The sequence below is a fragment of the Hypanus sabinus genome, chromosome 4 (assembly GCF_030144855.1).
Source record: "Hypanus sabinus isolate sHypSab1 chromosome 4, sHypSab1.hap1, whole genome shotgun sequence".
Taxonomy (NCBI): domain Eukaryota; kingdom Metazoa; phylum Chordata; class Chondrichthyes; order Myliobatiformes; family Dasyatidae; genus Hypanus; species Hypanus sabinus.
The window spans coordinates 146,264,008-146,285,248 of NC_082709.1; the positions used below are offsets into that span (position 1 = coordinate 146,264,008).

General features: G+C 40.0%; 2 protein-coding genes across 7 annotated transcripts in view; one reads left to right on the forward strand and one right to left on the reverse strand.

The window, feature by feature from the left end:
* slc35a5 (solute carrier family 35 member A5) overlaps positions 1-9,774 on the reverse strand; it is a 53,806-nt gene extending 44,032 nt beyond the window's left edge. For 2 of the 6 annotated variants that reach the window (XM_059968294.1, XM_059968287.1), the window contains exons 1-2: positions 9,554-9,773; positions 3,776-3,883 (exon numbers count right to left, since the gene is read on the reverse strand). The gene's annotated coding sequence lies outside the window, so the exon portion shown is untranslated. Of the gene's footprint in view, positions 1-3,775; positions 3,884-6,372; positions 6,505-9,553 lie in introns of all 6 variants that reach the window. The other 4 variants (XM_059968288.1, XM_059968291.1, XM_059968289.1 and 1 more) reach the window with 4 other exon arrangements.
* A 130-nt stretch (positions 9,775-9,904) lies between these two features.
* The window catches only part of atg3 (autophagy related 3), a 58,289-nt gene continuing 46,952 nt past the window's right edge, over positions 9,905-21,241 (forward strand). The window contains exon 1 of the mRNA XM_059968295.1: positions 9,905-10,109. Within this exon, the coding sequence (XP_059824278.1) occupies positions 10,038-10,109 (72 nt within the window). The 5' untranslated portion in view covers positions 9,905-10,037. The remainder of the gene's footprint in view (positions 10,110-21,241) is intronic.

The following is a 21,241-nucleotide window of genomic DNA, read 5'->3' on the forward strand; positions in this document are numbered from 1 at the left end:
TTTGCATACCACTGATATAAGACTCACCAGTCTATAGTTCCCAGGTTTCTCCCTATTATCTTTTTTAAACAAGGGAACTACATTTGCCATTCTCCAGTCCTCCGGCACTTCCCCTGCAGCCAAAGAGGATTCAAAGATCATGGCTAATGCTCCTGCAATCTCTTCTCTCAATTCCCACAATAATCTGGGGTGTATCATATCCGGCCCTGGGGATTTATCAATCTTAATGTTTTTAAGAAGATCCAGCACTTCTTCTTCCCTAATCTCGACATTGTCCAGCACACAGGCCTTCTCTACTTCAACCTCATCTCGATCAAGATCCTTTTCACTTGTGAATACTTATGCAAAGTATTCATTTAGGACCTCCCCAACCTCCTCCACCTCCAGGCACATGTTGCCCTCTTTATCCTTTAGCGGTCCCAGCTTCCTTCTCATCATCCTCCTATTCTTCACATACGCAGAGAACGCCTTGGGGTTCTCCTTAATCCTACATGCCAAGGACTTCTCATGCCCCCTTCGAGCTCTCCTAAGTCATTTCTTTAGCTCCTTCCTGGCTACCCTATATCTCTCATAAACCCCTCCTACTTCCTGCTTCTTATATCTAACATATGCTTTCTTTTTCCTATTGACGAGTTGCCTCACATGTTTCGTCAGCCATGGTTCCCTTTTCCTACCATTTTTTCCTTGTCTCAGTGGGACAAACCTATCCTGAACCCAGCTCAAGTGGTCCCTAAACTTCTCCCATATTTCTTCTGTGCTTTCTCCTTTGAACATGTTTCCAATTTACTCTGGCTAATTCCTGCCTCATCCTTTCAAAATTAGCCTTTCCCCAGTTAAGCACTTTACCTTTTTGTCTGATTTTAACCCTTTCCATAGCTATGCTGAAGCTAAGGGAGTTGTGGTCACTCTCACCAAAATGCTCCCCCACCAAGAGGTCAGTCATCTGACCAGGTTCATTACCCAGAACTAGATCCAGTTATAGTCTCTCCTCTCGTCGGCCGGTCCACATACTATGTCAGGAATCCTTCTTGAACACACCTGACAAATTCAGTCCCATCTATCCCCCTTGCACTCAGGAGGTGCCAGTCAATATGAGGGAAGTTGAAATCACCCATAACTACTACCCTGTATTTCCTGCACTATTCTAAAATCTGCCTGCTTCTCTGCTCCTCGGTGTCCCGAGGGCTATTTGGGGGCCTATAGATTACTCCCAGCACATTGAATGATCCCTTCCTATTTCTGACTTCCACCCAGACTGACTCCATGGACACTCCTTCTGCAGCGTCCTCCCTTTCTATAGCCGTGATACTATCCCTGACCAGCAATGCCACTCTCCCCTCTTTTCTAACTCCCATACTATTCCTTTTAAAACACCTGAACCCCGAGACCTGCATCATCCAATCCAGCCCTTCCTCCAACCAAGTTTCAGTAACGGCCACAACATCGTAATTCCATGTACTAGTCCATGCTCTAAGTTCATCCTCCTTGGTCCTAATACTCCTAGCATTGAAATAGACACATTTCAACCCCTTTAACTGGCTACAATTATGTTCTGTCCCCTGCCTGTCCTTCCTTATTAACTCAGAACTCTTAGCATCATGCCCTTGTCCTTCTACCTTAATCCTTGCACTCACATTCTGATTCCCACACCCCTGCCAAACTAGTTTAAACCTTCCCCAACAACTCTATCAAACCTGCCCACCAGAATATTGGTCCCCCTGGGATTCAAGTGCAACCCGTCCTTTTTGTACAGGTCAAACCCGCCCTAAAAGAGGTCCCAGTGATCCAGAAATCTGAATCCCAGCCCCCTGCTCCAATCCCTCAGCCACGCATTTATCCTCCACTTCATTCTATTCCTATTGTCACTGTCACATGGCACAGGCAGTAATCCCGAGATTACTACCTTTGAGGTCCTGCTTTTCAACTTCCTTCCTAACTCCCTGTAGTCTTCTTTCAGGACCTCTTCCCTTTTCCTACCTATGTCATTGGTACCAATATGTGCCACGACCTCTGGCTGTTCTCCCTCCCACCGCAGGATATCTTGGACACGATCAGAAACATCCCGGACCCTGGCACCTGGGAGGCAAACTACCAACCGAGCTTCTTTCCTGCGTCCACAGAATCGCCTGTCTGAACCCCTGACTATAGAGTCCCCTATCACTACTGCCTTCCTCTTCCTTTCCCTACCCTTCTGACCCAGAGGCATGGCCACTGTCGCTTCCCCCAGGTAGGCTGTCCCTCCCCAACAGTACTCAAATAGGAGTACTTATTGTCAAGGGGTACAGCCACAGGGGTACTCTCTAGTACCTGACTGTGACCCATTTCTCTGTCCCCCGTGGCCCCGGAGTGACCACCTGCCTGTAACCCCTCTCTATCACCTCCTCATTCTCCCTGACCAGACGAAGGTCATCGAGCTGCAGCTCCAATTCCTGAACACAGTCCCTTCGGAGCTGCAGCTCGATGCACCAGGTGCAGATGTGGCCGTCCGGGACACCGGGAGACTCCAGGACCTCCCACATCTGACACCGACCACAGAAAACTGGTCTCACACACATACTACCTCTTTTTACAATCAACAACTCAACAATTCAATTTATGATTGAGGTGGACAAGAATAGTTTTGCCTTCCGTTCCTAGACATTCTAACATGATGGAAATCAGATGTGGCACCTACCAGGAACCCACTCAAATGGACTTACACCTGAACAATAATGGCCACCATCATGCCTCCCAACAAAGAGCAGTTCTTTCTACTTTGATCAACCATGCGAAAACTATTTGGGACCCAGAGAGTCAACATGAGGAAATAAGATGATTATGCATGACACTCCTACAGAATGGCTACAAGGTGAAGGAACTCAATTGGGCTCTTAAAAGGGCTCACAGAAAAACCAGGAAAGCTAACAATGAGGAGAAACCTGTCACTACTGCTTGTCTTCCTTATGTGTCATTAGTTCTGGAAGGATTGCCAGGATCCTGAAGAAATACCAGATAAATACCATCTACAAGCCCATAAGGAAGTTCAAATCACAGCTTATGTGGTTCAAAGATGTCCTAGGACTCAGGATAGCTGGCATTTACAGGATTCCCTGTAAATGTGCAGCAGTTGTATATTGGCCAGACAGGACACGTGGGGGAAACCCACATCAATGAGCACAGGAGGGGTATCCATTTGGGTTACCTGGAGAAATCGGCAATAGCAGAACATTGAATTTGCAATGGCATAGGATTGACTTCGACGGCACAAGCTACTGTGCTGCACCAATGGCTTTTGGGACTGCCTGGTGAAGGAAGCTATTGAAATAAGACTAGAGGAAAAGAATTTTAACAAAGACAAAGGTCTAGCTGTAAGTAAAAACTGGAATTCAATTATAAACAATGTGGGACAGCAGTAAACTGATTGGATGAGGACTAACTAATCAGGAGGGACAGATGTTGGGGGTATAAATATCTCTCAACTAGACGTGCTCAGGCATCATCCCTGAAGAAGATGGCAGAGTTTGTCATTGAAACATTGGTTAAAATCCATATCTATATCTGGCTGGAAGCCTGAGAAGAGTTTATTCATCATATACACCAGGAAAGCACCAGATCCTTTCTCAAGCAACAATTTAATTCAGCTGAATCAGATTAGAGAAATAAGCAATCAGTTGTCTCAATAACTGCAATTAAAATCAGTAACTTATCATAACAAAAAACACAAAAAAGACTATAAATTAATAAAAGCACATTAATCTTTGGACACAATAAGATTTGAATATTTATGCAGACTTACAGTGTAAACTGAAGATCTTTTAAGAAAATTTAAGGAATCTCTGGTAACTGGCACTCGTTCTTATGTCACCTCACTGCTCAAATTTCTTACTCATAAAACAGCTGTCACCTAAAACAATCAAATATAAAAAAAACAATTTAGGTTTTAATAGCTAATGTCTCAGTAAGAATCCTTCTGAACATACTAAAGTTCATTAAACTCTGCACACATGACGACCAATTAACAGATACTGGAAAAGTGTGCAGCTATTGACTCCTATTTGTTCAAATGAAGCAGACATCTAAATTAGTCTTGAAAATGGCACAGAATGGAATATGGAGCAGATGGAATGCAAAAAAAAGTCAAATGAATAGAGAAATTGTTGGAATATATTGGCAAATTAGGCAATATCTGTGAAAAGTGAAACCCTATTTGTTTACCTGGCTGAATAACCTTCACCTGATAACTTGTTGGTGACACATTAACTTTCTTTCCGGTGATACTGCCTTACCAATGTAAGAACTGTTAGCATTTGTATTAATTTCAGGTTCCTAATATCTGCAATTTTTGATTTTCAAAGAGAATGTAAAATCTTACTCATCTCCTAAATTACATACAAGGGACAAAGTTATGACCACAACTTAATCAGGTACAAACAGCAAACCCTTGCAGGTAAAGGAGATGGTGGATTGTGCTGGGTAGTTTTCCCACCACAGTGTCAATCCCTTAGCAGAATATCTCAGCAATAGAACTGTCAAACAAGCAGCAAGATCTTGCTATCTAGTGACAAGAAGATAATTCCCTGTGAGATTGCGGAGGCTGTACCAGAAATGGGTCTGTCACCCATATGACTTTTAAGACGATGGTTTGGGAAGAGATGTTGTAGAATTTATCAACTGTCCCAAATAGCTGCATGACACAGGACTCTATACCCTAGGCTACTCCCAGGAATACCCACTAAGACAAATGTCAGAATGATTGCCTAAAACTCATGTCTTTCCCATGCAAGGTGTAATCCATTAGCAAATGTTGCAAAACTGTTAGCTCCAGGAGCAAGTCTAGATCTGTGACTAAGTACTGAAAGATGCACTGAAATTAGATGTTCCCACTGTAAAATCTCAACAGAAGAAATCCACAGTTTAATGGTCTCCCAACACTTCATACAAAGTGATAGAAAGTTATGCTAAAACCTCATAGTCTATTTGCTCAAGGCTTGCATGCATGTAACTGATGTCATACTATTAATAGTTGCAATTAACTTAAAGACTGTTGACTTAAGAGGTTCTATATTAAATGAATATTACTTTTTTAATGTAAACTCTACCCTTAATTTAGTTTTTAAAAAGGTAGCTTGGAAAAATGTGATACTGACCTGTCCTCAGGAAGCGGAGCTGCCCCTACAATCCATTTTAAGGAAATTCTAGTATTTAAACACAAGCCTGGTTTCCTTGCACTTGTAAATGCCCCGAAGTACGAAATGAAAAAGGAAAAATCCTCGTGGTAACTGCTATTAAAAGGACTGCTGGTGGAGAATGAATCTTTAGTGCAAGCTAATCTAATAGTCTTTTTCAAATATCCCACTACTGTCCAACTTCATTTCCTACATACCTCCATTTATCCAAGGATAATGATTCTCCCAATCAAATCTACCTCTCACTCACTCACCTTCTCATTTCACTTGCATTCTTAAACATCTCGTACACTCCAGCAATATCCCACCTACCTTGTATCCACTTGCAAGCTGCTTTTTCATCCTGGCATCAGCTGAAAACATTTTAACTAAATATATAGGAAACCTATTTAATTTCCCAGACTTCTGTTCTCTTTTTACCCAAATTATCGATTGGGTTTCTGTTGGCCTTAGTTTCCATTTCTCCAACCCCCACACCCCAATTCAACAGATCATCTTACAGTTCTTCCCTTTTCCGTTACAACGTTTCAATTCCTTTTGATGGTGAACATAATGTTCAGCATTTAAATTAGTAACCAATGTTTTGTGGCAAATAGACATTATGTTAAAGCACAAAGACACACAAGGAAATAAAAAAAGTTAGGAATAAATCCTGAAGATTGGGAACATTTAAGAATTCAAAAGATGATGACAAATTGATAAGGGATAAGAGAATAAAATACGAGAGTAAACTAGCATGGAGCATAAAGAGTGTAAAGATATATATGTAGATTTGTAAAAAAAAAACTGGTGATTGAGCTGAATCAATATGGATTTATCAAATGCAAATCATTTTTGACTGATGTATTGAAATTCATTTTAGATGTATCTCATTGGCCAGATGAAAGGGGAGACTAGAGGAGGAGCTGAGTTTGGAGTTTTCAAAGTCTTTTGCTAATTTTTCACACAGAAAGTTGCAAAGTTACACAATATTGAATTGAGTTAGGGAGGACACAGGGTTTTGGCCTGAAACATCGACTATACTTTCTCCATAGATGCTGCTTGGGCTGCTGAGTTCCTCCAGCATTTCATGTGTGCTGTTCAAAGTTCATTTATTTTATTTAGTGATACAGCACAGAGCAGGTCCTTCACACTGCACAGCTCAGCAACACCAAAAACCCTGATTTAACCATAACTTAATCATAACTACAATGACCAATTAACCTACCGAGTAGGTCTTGGACTGTGGGAGGAGACTGGAACACCTGAAGAAAACCCATGCATTCCACAGGGAGGACGTACAGACTCCTTAAAGATGATGTCGGAATTGAACTCCAAATTCTGACAAGCCAGACTGTAACTGTAACAACATCACATTAACTACTACACTACCATAAATAGAAGTTAATGTGATTTATTTCTGGGCTACTTCATTTCTTTTTTTGGGGGGGGGGGGGGAGGAGGGAGATAACATCCAATAGTCCAGAAAATCTGCTTGTCTGGAATTACCAGAGTCTCAATCATGCTGGATTTAGCAAGTCAGACCTTTAGGAACAATTGTTCATTCTTCTTGGCATTTGGCAGTCCAAGTTAAAGTGCATTACTACCATTGTTGAAACAAAATATTATTGCAAGTGCCTCAAATATTTCATTTGTACCCACAACTCTATACCCTATCCCTTTTTGTATAATACTGACACCACCACCCCCTTTACCAAATAACCTATCACACCTAAAATCCTGCAAATAAAAACTCAAATATGGTGACAACCAAGTTTACTGAGTACATAAAACATCTGGATGATGACACATCATCTATAAGCTTCTTAAAGTCTTGCCCATTAGAAATGAGGTTTCTTGCATTCCATTGTCATATTCTAAATCCCATAATTTACCCTCACAGTTTGTCTGGGATACAGAGACCCCACTCACCAGAGTTTAATTTACAACTTCCTACATAACACCAGTTATACCAAGATACTTTTCTGCAGCTTTCACATTTTAATTTTCTCAGTATGACTAGATGTCTGAGCAGTACAATTCACCACATCTGTTATAAACATCACAAACTTCATTTTATTCACAAATATTTTTACCATGAGAACAGTGATACCTACATATATCCACTGACTTCACAGTCAGGTCTCTAACCGATAATAGTTTATCGACATTCTAATAAACATTTTTCAAGGCCTCTGTACAAGACATACCCTACTGTACTTTAACTGTTGAACTGTAGCTCCTTCTGAAACACTTCACATCCTCTATATGTTGCACTATGTCCCCCTCCACAAACACAACAATTTAACTTTACACCTCCTCCACTCTATATACTTATGTCCCTGCCACACTTAACACACCTTAGTTTCCCATGACATACTGTTGCAATATGCCCAAATCTCTGACAAATTTAAAACATCTAAGCAGAAGGAATATAAGCTCCTACATTATGACTAACATACCATAAACTAACTTTATCAGCCAGCTTCTCCTCATCAAAAACATCAATACAGATAAACTATCCACCTTTTCCCCATTTCTAAATACTAGCAATCTCTTTACCTCCTTAAACCTTCTTACCTAATAAATTAGATTTAACCTGTTTCATTGAAATCTCCACCCGAACACTCGTTATGACACCCCCAATACCTCAATTTTCATTAGGTAACATAGATACTATCTTTTTGCCAAGCGAAGCCCTCAAATGTAATGCCTTCTCACACTGTTTTATTGTCCTTACAAACAATTAACACATTCTCTCCTCTCAAAGTTCGAGCATGATTTATATTCCCTATAGCAGATTTCAATTCTCTCATTAATGTTCAGATTGATGGAAGAGGGTTGTACCCGGTCAAATTTAAACAATATATTGAAGTTTTCTCTTTTAAGAAAAGTCGCCCTACCTCTCCAGCACTAGAAATCACTCCAATATTATGTTTCATTTCTATTTTACAGATCTAGATTCAACTTAATTTCCACCTCCTCCCGCCAACCCCAATCTCTGTTTCCGGTTCCTCTTCCAGATCCTTCTCATTACCTGAACCTACACTACTGTACTTCACAACATCCCCCCAACAGTCCCAGTCTAGCATCCAATCTTCATGTTAGCAGAAAAACCCCTCCGACAGGAAAAGCAAAAATCGTTGAAACCACCACTTCCCCTAGCTAGCTTCCCAACTCGCCCAAGGATCTGTGCCTCCCTTCCAGTGTCAACCTGAACCCACATTCCTGAACCGAGTTGGAGCCTCCAACTCTGTCCGTCCTTCCCCTGCAGGCCACACAATTGTTCATTGACATTTCCCAACTTGTTTAAAGCAGCATTATCCTTACTTGTGCCAGTCACTCTGTTAGTCTACATCATATGCACCTTAACAAGCAGGGAAACAAAAAGTTCCAAGATAAGTGGAATGGGGATTTGAGATCACAATCAGATTAGCCACCATCTCAGAAAATGGCAGAGAAAACCCAAGTGACCAAATCTTGCTCATATGTTTGCATCTTCCATTTTGCTCACCTTCTTCCACCAGGCCATCAGACTGATTAACTCACACTGATTTGAGTGTACTCTATATTACGTAACTGTCCCATTTATTATTCATTATTATAAATTACTATAATGCACATTTAAACAGTGACTTTTCACTCCTAGTGTATGTGAAGGATGTAAGAAATAAAGCCAATTCATTCAATTAATTCATTCATTTGTTGCATTTTTAAACTTATTTATATTTTTCCTATTTTGCTAAGAGTTCACCTGCTGAAATATGAACTGTTATCTCTTTCCACTGATGCTGCATGACCTGGTAAACATTTACAGCATTAACAAAGGTCACCTTGATCAAGAGTAATTTCTTGACAGGGTTCACTGGGAAACTTCGATGTGAGTTTTCATGGAAGGGCTATCAGATATTTTCCCCACAGGTTAGCTCTGTATACTTGATTAGACAACATACAACAGGTGCAGGAGTAGGCCCTTTGAGCCAGCACCACCATTCACTGTGATCATGGCTGATCATCCGCAATCAGTACCCCGTTCCTGCCTTCTCCCCATATCCCTTGATTCCGCTGTCTTTAAGAGCTCTACCTATCTATTACACCTAGTATGCTGGAGCCTCGAAGCCAATTCTAGTTACTCGCCTCTATGCTGTAACAGGTCAGGGTGAGAATGAGTATCTCTGCACAAAGCCATCTCGAGGGCTGCCGGGTTTGCATATTCATCATTTGACAAGTGTTCAAACTTCCAATATTTGCTGCGCTGTATTTCCCTACGTCGATCGGCGGCATAATGAGGCTCAGTTACACAGGTTTCATTTAGTAAGGAACTGAAACTTATCCCAAACTGATTTCTCTTAGCGGGAGTGCCACCGTTCAGAACGCCACCCTTCTCATCGTCCTCTCAGCTCTCTTACCTGAGCCATGGGCCTCCTTCACCAGCCGCTAGACAATGTCATTGTGCCCACGGGCGGCAGGCCTTCTGTCTAATCGCTCCGGCGGTAATAGCCTCTGGGCGCAGTTAAAGATCGTCCAACACACCCGAAATCGCCTGAATGGATCGATTCGCACCGTTTTCGGACAACAGTGATTCGCACCCTTCCGTGACACCCATGATAACAACCACGGCTTCCGTCGCGGCTCCGAGCCGCGCATGCGCCAGGCCTGCTGCCTCCTCACCCGTCAAGCACGCGCACGCGGAGCGCGTCTTGTTTTCTTCCGTTCGCGTCACGCGCACGCCGCCAGCGGGGAGAGCGCGCATGCGTGAATGTGGTTGCGGAACTTGTTGAGGGAAGGAAGAGTGGAGAAGGAGCGGGATAGGGATTCAGGCGACGGGTGAAGGTGGAGGTAATTATTGGCAGGTAGTGACTGCCGGACGCTCAGCTCGAGCGGCTTAACGATATGCAGAGCGTTATTAACACTGTTAAAGGCACTGCACTTGGCGTGGCAGAGTTCTTGACGCCTGTACTTAAGGTGAGTTGTCTGTGAAGGCCCGTGGTTACTTTGTACCAGTGACAGCACTGACCCTCCCCTGACCGTGGTAAGTAACGGGCTCACTGAGGATTTACTCATTGTCAACAATAAAGAAACGGGCAGTTAAAGGGTAACCCCAATTCATTCGTGATAATTATGGTAACTCCAATGTATAAGTGAGCTAGGCAATGTCTGACCAACAGACACTCGGTGAATGACAGGAACTTACAGAATGCGTCTCGACTTCTTTTGACTTCCAAAATGTGAATAGCCTGGCGTTGAATGTTTAAGAAGCTGACATTCATGATTATTTTTTGGTAAACATTTTTATAGTTTGTGGCTTTCAAGTATAATTTGAAAGAAAAGTTATGGGGTGCTTAGTTGGAATTTTTTTTTTAAAATGAAGATTTGTTTTCATGCATTTCTTGACCTGACAGTCCTGCTACAAAAGACCTAGATTATTTTGGGAGGCTCCTGGTAGATGGAAGAGTAATTGAATTCTAGTTGCAGGCCCAATATTACAACAACAGTGACAGTACAAGAGCTTTTGTCATTATTTCTGGGCTGTAGTTTAAAGAATGATATACACTGCAAAATAAGACATTTTAAGCTACTCGTGTCTGTGCTGACTCTCTGACAGTGATACCAGTTGGACACTCTTCCTTTTTTGCCATTTTACAACATTTTCTTTTAACCAATAGTTTTGTGAAAACTCTTAATCATCTGATATTTTTATTTTACTGGTACCTACCTGTAAATTGTTGTTCTTGTAAGTTATATATGGTACTTAAAGTGCAGGACATAGAATTTTAAAATTACCATAATTTTCACTATAATTTATGAACTGGTATGAAATATGCATTCTGTAAACATCAAAGCATGTCATAAACATGTGGCCTCTAAAATGCAATTTGTGCAATTCATGTAATTTTATGTGATGACACCTCAAAAGGTTATTTGAAAATTCTTAATTGAAGGATGTGCTAGTTACTGTTACGTTTGGAGAAAAATATTTATTTTGCTCTACAATAACAAACATTTAAAATATTTCCTGTGTCTTTTTGGGGGGAGGAAGAGGAGGGGCATGAGGAAAATGTACAGATCCTATCTGGAGAATTTCAAAGAAATGAAGACTTGAATTTGTATAGTTTCTTTCAAGGACCTAAACAATCCAAAACACTTGACAGCTAATGTAGTACTCCTGTAATGTAATGTAAGGAACACAATGTCAAACTACATCCATGTGATGTAGGTGCTCCTATAGTATGATCTGATGATGGACTGGAGATATAAAGGAGAGAGAAATAGAAGTGGTGGTTTTCCTGTGCATCTGCCTTACAGTACTGAAGGACATCTGACCCCTTGTGTGAGGTCCAACTCACTAGCAGGTGAATCCATTAGTTCCACCTCCCATGCATGTAGCCTCTGTTGCCAGGCAATTGGAATTTTCTTCTATAAAATGTTAATTTAAAGTGCCACATAGTTTCAGGCCATGTTAAAAGTTTCTTACTCAGACCAATGGTTGGCCCATGCAACTGTAAAATAAATAAACAAAATAATAAGGGGGATGTTGACTTAATCCCTAATCCTTTCATCTGTAGGAACTTTCCCGTCAGTCCATTCTCACCATATCCCTCCTGAAAACTTACATCATGGAAATGGACCTTCACCCCAAGTGGTCCATGCCAATGGAGGTGCCCAGCTAAGCACATGCTATTGTCTGTATTCGCCAATATCCTTTTAACACTTTCCTATTGCTGTATCGGTTCGAGTGTCTTTGTTAATATATCTCAAACACTTCCTCTAGTTCATTCCATGTACTGACCCCTTGGGTTTCTATTAAATCTCTCCCTCTCACTTTAGACCTATGTCCTCTAATTCGTGAGTTCTCTGACCCTGGAGAAAAAGATTGTGAGCATACACCCCCCTCTATGCCTGTCATGAGATTCTACACCTCTTAGGTCACCCCTCATTCTCCAACACACCAATGAATAAAATCCTATAGCCTCTTCAACTTCTACAACTGTCCCAACAGTCTTGACAGTATCCTCAAATCTTTTCTGTATGCTTTCTGTTAGCAAGATGAGCAAAACTGGACATACTATTCCAATGCAGCCCCACGGACATCTTGTTCAAGTGCGACATGACATTTCAACTTCTAGGCTCTGTCCTGATGGTGAAGGCCAACTTGCCAAATACCTTTATCACTACTTGTGACAACACCTTCAGGTAACTATATACTTGTACTCTTAAGTCTCTCTGTTCTACGACACTCCCCGTGGCCCTGCTGTTCCTTACCTGACTTACCTAGTTGAACAAGATCTCATTGTAATTCTTGAAACCCATAATCATTTAATATATTTTTATATGATCAGCTGTCTTTTCTCCAAAAACTAGTTCCAATCTTTCCAATATGTCCATGTAATGTTTGTCCCTTATCCCAGGAACTATTCTCACACATCTCATCTGACAACCAGAATTGAATACAATATTCCAGCTGTAGCAGGGCCAATATCTTACATGGTACAGAACATCTTCCCTGGCTTTATACTCAAAGCTCAGAATCTTGGTAGAGATTTTTTTGGGAAGTGCTGCCAGTTACCTTGGTGACCAAATACAGCAGCTATTGTGCACCAGTGGTGTGTAAGTGGTGGATGTAATGCAGTCACACAAGATGTTGAGCTTCTTCAGTTGGAGCTACACAGCAACAACTGTCTTTTGTTTGAGGAATGTCTCCAGTGTTTTCCATTTAATTCCCACTGACTTCAATTTTATCACGATGCAGCATTTGGTCAAGTACTTGAAATGAAGTGTTATTCATCTTGTTATTCATCTCTGGAATTCGGCTCTCTGCTCCATGTTTGGACTAATGTTATGAGTTCTGAAGCTGACTGGTCTTGGCAAACTTAGACTAGGTATTCATGAGTAAGTTATTGGTGAGTAATTGCCAGTTGTCAAAGCAGTACTGTCAAAAATGGCTTTCATCATTTTGAGATGATTGAGGACAGATTAGTAATTGAATTTGTCTTTTTGTGAGCAGAATATCGCAGGGCAATGAGAAGATTTTGGTGCTTTAACTCTACAGCAACAGTTTGCCTAGAAGCACAGCTTGTTCTGTAACTTGTCTTCCAACATTACAGCTTAGATATTGTTTTGTCCTGTACAGTAGTTGATGTCCTAAGCAATTTCCTCCAGTTACGTGGAGTGAATGAATTGAATTGGCTAGCAACTGTGTTCTGTGAGAGAACCAAAATTATCTATTTGGTACTTCTGTCTGAAGGTGGCTGCTAAAACTACTGCATTTGTGTGTTGGCCTTGCTGTCAATGAGGACTGCAATATATTTGGAGGCACCTCTTTTTGCCTGTGCATTCATAGTTAGCTGTGGTAGATGACAGAATTTGCACCTGGTCCATTGGATGTGATTTTGCTTGGCTCACTCCCATATTTCACTTAAGCTCTAGTCAAAGCTCCTAAGCCTAAGAAGATTGTTTAGGGTGGAAAATTTTAGAAGATCTGGATGAAATTGTGAAACATTTTCTGAAATTCTTAGGTTGTTTCCAGCTTTCTGTTATTCACAGTATTTTGTAAGTGTCAAAATTTCTATAAGAAGCACATGGTGCTAGGGAGGGCCAGGAACAGTGCTGTAATTTTTAGATGAATAATCTTGTTGTCATCATGAGTTGCATTGCTTTTTAATCTGTACAGATAGTTGCCAATCACAGAAATCAGCCCTCACCATCAAAGCTGTGCAGTTATTTGGGTTTTATGCATTTTTCAAAATGTATTTCTAATCTTGGCCTCTTATTGGCAAATATAGTCGTTTCCAGTTAATAGGGACACATCGGGATATTTTGGCTCAATTAAGCAGCTACCCCAAATTAGCTGAAGTTTCATGGAAATAGTTAAAAAGGTATTTTTTTTTTTAAAAAAGAGAGAAACTGCCATTTAACTGAGTAACAATTATGCACTTAAATGAAGTACAGAATAAATTAGAACACTACCAATGCTACTACAGTACTATAAAACTGTATTAGTTCCAAATACTTATTAATAGAGGAATTCATCCAGTGTATGCTGTCATGTATGGGGTGTTCAGGAAGGGGTAGCTCTAGAGAAGGAGCTTGCCTTATCCATTCTGAGGCAGATCACTCCTTTGGCCCCACTAGACTCTCAGCTCTCAACTGTGGCCCCAAGTAGCTGCTTGCATGCGGCAGAGGCCACAGCCCTGTGCACTGCTTCGACAGGCAGGCTGAACCAGGCGAGGGTAGCCAGCAGGCCAGTGAAATATGGACATGCTTGTCCAAACATGTGAACTCAGCTCCCACAGATGGTGAATGAGATCAAAAGTGGGATCCAACGGCCAAAAAGGTGGTTCTGCGATGCTTCAGAGAGAGCAAAGGGCATAACAAGACACAGAATTCCTAGTTATTCACTGCAGCCAGGGAGGACCCCGGTTTCTGATGACTGCTTGTACTGACTGCTCAGACTTCTGAGAGAGTGGAACTTTCCCAATGCAATTGCTTTTCCACTTCCTAAAAACTCACTTGCACAGGTTTCACTATCGTCATCGGATATGACAAGCAACCAACATGCTACTGTGTTCTTTTGATTGACTGTAAATTAACAAAATCAGCGTAGACACCTGGTGCAGATAATGGAATGTCTTCAGACAATGCTTTTGATTATATCCTCCAAATCTTTCTCATGATCACATTCAAGATGATTGTCAATACCTTCACGTTCTTTGTAATTCCTAACTTGCTGAAGTAGTGATTTCATTTTCACTCCCAGCAGTTCCTGGCATCTCCAAGTCTGAATGTTTGAGCAAAACAATTTAAAACTGTCTTACTGCTTATTTCTCATCAGCTATCAGTGACAAAGATCACTGCTTTTTGAACACAACCACATGCAACTGATGCTGTTTTAAAATTGTTCGCTTTAAATGCAACGCAGTGACGAAAGGTCGCACAAGTTCATGTGACTGCTAGTTGGAAACTGTTCAGCAACAATCTCCTGTCACAATTAATCATTGCAGTGTCCCAAATAAATGGAGAAAATACTGGCTATTTTTTTCATTCATTTTTTTTTCTTTAAGAGTTGTCCTAAATAGTGGCTGTCCTGATTAACCAATGGACCAATTAACTGGAATCCACTATTTTCCTATTTCCAGATATATTCCTTTGTGGCTTCATGCTTTTATGGATTTTATTCTTCCTGTTCCTGCCACTCTATTTTTCGTGAGTGCTGTGGAATTAGTGATATGATTCCTCAATGGCAGCTGCTGGGAATAAGTTTGAGGTAAAATGAAAGTAAGCACGGGTCATATAATAAAGTGCAAAAGAACAACGCACCATCTTATTTTCTGTGAAATCTGACAGAAGCACAGAGCCAGAAGGTGATATTATATTCTGTGGATTAATTTTTTGTAGTATGGAACAATCTGAGTTTCAGGAAATAAGCCTGTTTTATCAGAGAAGTAAGAAATACTTTTAAAAAAATAATTTTTTTTATTGAATTTTCAAATGGTTACAGAAGGAAAAAAAATTATCAACCCCTCCCCCCCTAACATATCCCTGTAAAAAGAGAAAAAAAAGAAGAAAGAAAGAATGCCTGGATATCGGAAGATCCCCACATGTTCCATGGAGTTCATCATAGCTTCAGTATATATATTTCTTTCTTTCCTCAAATAACCAATAATTTTACCTTTGGAGCACCTATATATTTAACCCTATCTTTTGTAAATAAGTGCACCAAATTTTCAGAAATATTTTGTATTTATCTCTTAAATTATAAGTAATTTTTTCAAATGGAATGCAGCTAAAAGCTGTATCTATTTTCATTTTCTTAATGTATGTTAAAATTCTTTTTCTTTTCACCGGTCCATTAAGCCCTTTAACATTAAAACTTAAAAAATTCAGTAAATTAGTCATTATTTTTAACAGGGCTACTCCAGTCTATAGTAATACCTAACTTTTCAACTTTCACAGTACCTTGGGGAATCTTTTTAAAATTCTTTGTGTTGCTATGTGTCTCCCCCCAATTGTCCAGGCAAAGAAAGAAAGAAAGATTAAAGAAAAATAGATTATAAAGAAAAAAAAATAACAAAATATCCCCCTACTAATGTTGTGAATAAAGAGAAAAACACAACATTACCTCCCTCCGTTGTGCGGGTCATGGCAATCGCCATGATTACACATGTGAATCCAGTAGCAATTGATCTGAAGTTCCCCCAGCTCCCCCGTAACATAAAAAAGTATATATAAGAGAAGAAAAAATAATATCACTACTCTCAATTAATATTTCTCAAGTTTTTACCTTTCTCCCCCTTTATCATATAATTAAGAATATATTTAAATATTCTTCTGTCCTTAAACATCCATCAACTCCATTCACTGTCCCTGTCTTCATCTTTAATCCGTTTCACTTTTAAATCTTTGGCTGTGGTTAGCCAATATTTGGGAGTTCTTGTGCAAATTCTTCCGCATCCCGATAATCAGTAAAAGATCTTTTTCCGTCATCCAAAAAAATTATCAGGGTTGCCGGGTGGCGCAATGTAAATTTATAACCCTTTTCCCATAAAACTTTTTTCGCTGGGTTAAATTCCTTCTTTTTCTTCAAAAGGTCATAAGTTATATCAGGATAGAAAAGAACTGTTTTCCCTTCTATCATCAGTGGCCCGTTTCTCTTTCTGGCATGTTGGGCAGCCGCCTTCAGGATCTTTTCTTTATCTTGATATCTTAAGCATTTTATGAAGATTGATCGTGGGTTTTGATCAACTTGAGGTCTTGATCTTAAGGCTCTGTGAGCCCTTTCAATTTCAATTAATTGGGTTCCTTCTTCCATTTCCAAAATTTCTGGAATCCATTTTTGAAAAAAAATTATTGGATCATCTCCCTCTATACCTTTTTTAAGTCCAACAATCTTAATATTATTTCGTCTGTTAAAATTTTCAAGTACATCCACTTTTTCCAACAACCGTTTTCTTTCTGATGTCCAGGCAGAAATATTATCTTCCATTTTATTCACTCTATCAATGGTGTCTCCCTTTATTTCTTTCAAGTTTTTAATTTTCTTGTCTATTTTGTCCTGTCTTTATCATTTTATCAAACATAATCTTCATATTTTTAATATCTTTTTATTACTTTTAATGCTTTTAATTCATGCATTATTTGCACCAAAGATTTTTTTATGTATCCAATATCACCTCCAACCTCTTCCTGTTGCTCTTTGTTTGTCTCTTCATCTTCGTCTGATTTATCTAGAGAGTCTGATTCCGCCTCATATTGACTTTCACTTTCAGTTCCGATCATAGCTGGGATTTGTAATTTGGGTTGCTCGTGTTTGCGCATGTCCCTTCCTTCACACATGCGCAATTCCTGTTGCTCTTTTTTTTTTGGAAACGGTTGATGTTACCGCAGTTTCCTGTTCTGTATCGCCGGAGGTAAAATGCACTTGAGCCCGAGGCTCTTTCATGGCTGCCGGCCTTGATTCTTTTACAACTTGTGTTGTCTTCAAAGTAGTAGTTTTCTTCTGCTTCTGTTTAGGAGACATATCTTAAGACAATCCTGAGTAGTTTATAAGTGATTTTTAAAAAGTATTTACTAACTTCACTTAAACATTATTTTACTGGTTTTTACGGGAGAGCTGGATTTCCACATCTCGATCCTACGTCATCACATGACGTCCAAGTAAGAAATACTTGTGGCTAAAAATGGCCTGCGCTTTTTAATTTGTTGCCTGTTTGTCTTTAAACTTTGTAATAGGCTTTTCAATTTGAAATGTATTTTTGATGCATAAAGCCATTGTGATTGGACAATCTGAACATCAAATTGATCGATTTGAGGCAACCTAATCACCTATTTACTTACTTTTACTCTGCTCAAATAGAAAAAATAGTTCATTTAGATTGCATTGTAATTATGCTGTCTGCTTTTTTCAGTCTCACTGTGTTTATCAGTCTTTGACAATTCATGCTTTATATGGTGCCTTTGTGTTGTTACATTCTAGGAGAGATTTCACAGAGTAATTTGGTATTGTTCTGCATGCCTCTAATTTAACTAATCTGGATCGCCCTAGAGCATGTTACCTTTTGCAGACTAGTAAGCTGCTTCTACTGCAGTGCCACCAGTAGCAGCAATAGCACTTTTCCACCCCAGTCTATTTCCTAGTAAGTACTGAAGCCTTGTACTGCAAATAATGCCAGAATAAGAGAGTCAGTCATAGAATCATAGAGCACGGAGACATGCCATCTGGTCCGCCTTTTCCATGCTATCCAATGAGCTCCAATCTATATTAACTTCATCTCTCAGCACCTGATCCATAATTTTCTCAGCCTAAACAATTCAAGTGCTTGTTCTGACATGGCCTAAATGCTGTCAATCACCCAGCTTCAATCGCACGCTCATGCAGTGCATTCCAGATAATTGCCACTCTGGATGAAGAAGTTCCTCCTTACTGTCCCCTCCACATCTCTTCACTCTTACTCGAGATCTGTCTAGTTTTATTTACTCTTGAAAAGGATATTGTGGAGGAATGTTTTCCTCCTCTATACCCCTCTTAATTTTATCTATCTCATTTTGTATACTACTTAACCTTGCTTTAGGGAGAACAGACCTAGCTTCACCAATCTCGCCTCACAGTTGAAGTGGTCCGTGACAGGCAATATCATGGTGAATTTCCTTTGCACCTTCTCCAGTGATATAACATCCTTCTAGTAACATGGTGATGAGAAGTGTATGCAAGGCTCATACTGAGGCCTGACCAAAGTTTTACAAATTTGCATAACCTGCATACTGTACTTTGTATTGAATAACCTGTCTAATGAAAACCAGTTTTATACTTCCCTAACTACATTATCTACCTGTGTTGCTACCTTCAAGGATTTATAGACTTGTACTCAAAGGTCCCTCTGTTAATGCTTCCTAGGACCCTACCATTCGTGGTGGAAACCCTAATCTCACTGGTATTCCCAGTTGCATCTCTTCACACTTGTCTGTATTAGTCGTTTTTGCAGGCCTTTTCACTAACCTGTTAATTGCACTCTGCAGACTAAGGCTACACTTCACCAGATAAATCCATAACCGAAGTTTTTCTTTGTTTTTACCCTCTGTCCACACTAAAATGGCGTTTTTGTCCCCCAAAACCGGAGCTTTTCAGAAACTCTTTCCAGGGTGTGTAATTTTGAAAATGCCACTTGGGCAGATCAGTCTGGATGGGGTAACTGGAGAAATCTGAAAACGCTGTCAGACGGCAGCACACCATTTCATTGTTTTCTTGAATTCAACCTAACAATTTCAGAGCAGACGGCAACGAGACTGAAGCCAGAAGAGTTAGAAATATACTCACCAAATGCTTTGACCCATAACTTACTGAATTTACTGAACTTACTGAATAAATAAGTATACTCACGTTGCACTGTTTTCTGTCCTTACTCGTATGAAGGTGGTTTTCCTATTTATGCAAGTACTTCTCTGACAATAGATGTTTAACAGCCTAATGTAACATTGTATGGAAATAGAAGATAATACTGATGCAGACATGCTTACACAATTAACAAGGTGCTTTATTAATGCAACAGAGTTAGTCATACTGTCCGTGAACTCCCTGTCGGTTGCCTCCATATGCTTCAGTATTTGATTTTTTTTTACTTTTAAGTCCTCCTGCGTGAGAGACAACAGCTGTCAGTCATTTAAGTTTTTCTAGTCTGTAACTGATCAAACATGCACTGTCTTTCACAGCGAGATTCGACACCAACATGTCACTTGTTTTTGGTAGATGTGTTCTGCGCATGCACAGTAGGAGGAGATTTGCCAAAATATCCATTTCAATGTGGATAGAGATATTTTTAAAAACACATAGTGTGAACGCCTATTGTTATTACACAAAACCGGCATTTTCAAAGTCATCCGGACTAGTGTGGATGTAGCCTTAGCTACCTCATCCATAAACGTATCTACATCAAAGTCATTCATATACAGTGCCTATAAAAAGTATTCACACCCTCCCCCTGAAATGTTCATGTTTTATTGCTTTACAACAATCACTGGATTTAATTTGGCTTTTTTTTTGGCACTCAACAACAGAAAAAGACACATGTCAAAGTGAAAACAGATATCTACAAAATGATCTAAATTAATTACAAATATACAATCAATTATTTTATGTTTTATAAGTATTCACACCCCCCCCCCCCCTTAAAACAACGCACCAAAGCATCACTGGTGCAACCAATTGGTTTTAGAAGTCACATAATTAGTTAAAGTGTCCTGGCTGTAAATGAACCTGCAGAAGTGAATTTACAGGGTGTCAAAAGTGTTTCAATTGATTTAGTAAAATAAATGAATCTATATCTGGAAGGTCCAACTGCTGGTGAGTCAGTATTCTGATAAAAACTACACCATGAAAACAAAAGAACACTCCAAGCAACTCTGCGAAAAGGTTATTGAAAAGCACAAGTTAGGATACAAGAAAATTTCTATGTCACTGAATATCCCTTTAAGTACAGTTATAATCATCAAGAAATGGAAAGCAAATGGCACAGCTGTAAACCTGCCTAGAGTAGGCTGTCCTCGAAAACTGAGTGACTGTGCTAGAAGGGGCTAGTGACGGAGGCCAAAAGCTTATGATAACTCTGGAGGAATTACAAGCTTCAGTAGCTGAGATGGGAGAGACTGCATACAACAACTGTTGCCTGGGTGCTTCACAGCTTTATGGGGAAAGTGGCAAAGAGAAAGCCACTGTTGTGGGGGAAAAAAACTTGTGAAATCTCAGCTAGAGTTTGTCAGGAGGCATGTGGGAGACTCCGACATCAGCTGGAAGAAGTCTGATGAAACCAAAATTGGGCTTTTTGGCTATCAGAATGAATGCTATGTTTGGAGTAAGCCAAACACGGCACATCATCAAAAACATATCATCCCCACCATGAGGCATGGTGGTGGTTGCGTCATGCTGTGGGGGTGCATCACTGCAGCAGGCCTTGGAAGGCTTGTGAAGGTAGAGGGTAAAATGAATGCAGCAAAATGCAAGGAAGTCCTGGAGGAAATCCTGATGCAATCTGCAAGAGAACTGTGGCTTGGGAGAAGATTTGTTTTCTAGCAAGGCAATGACCCAAGCATAAAGCCAAAGCTACAGA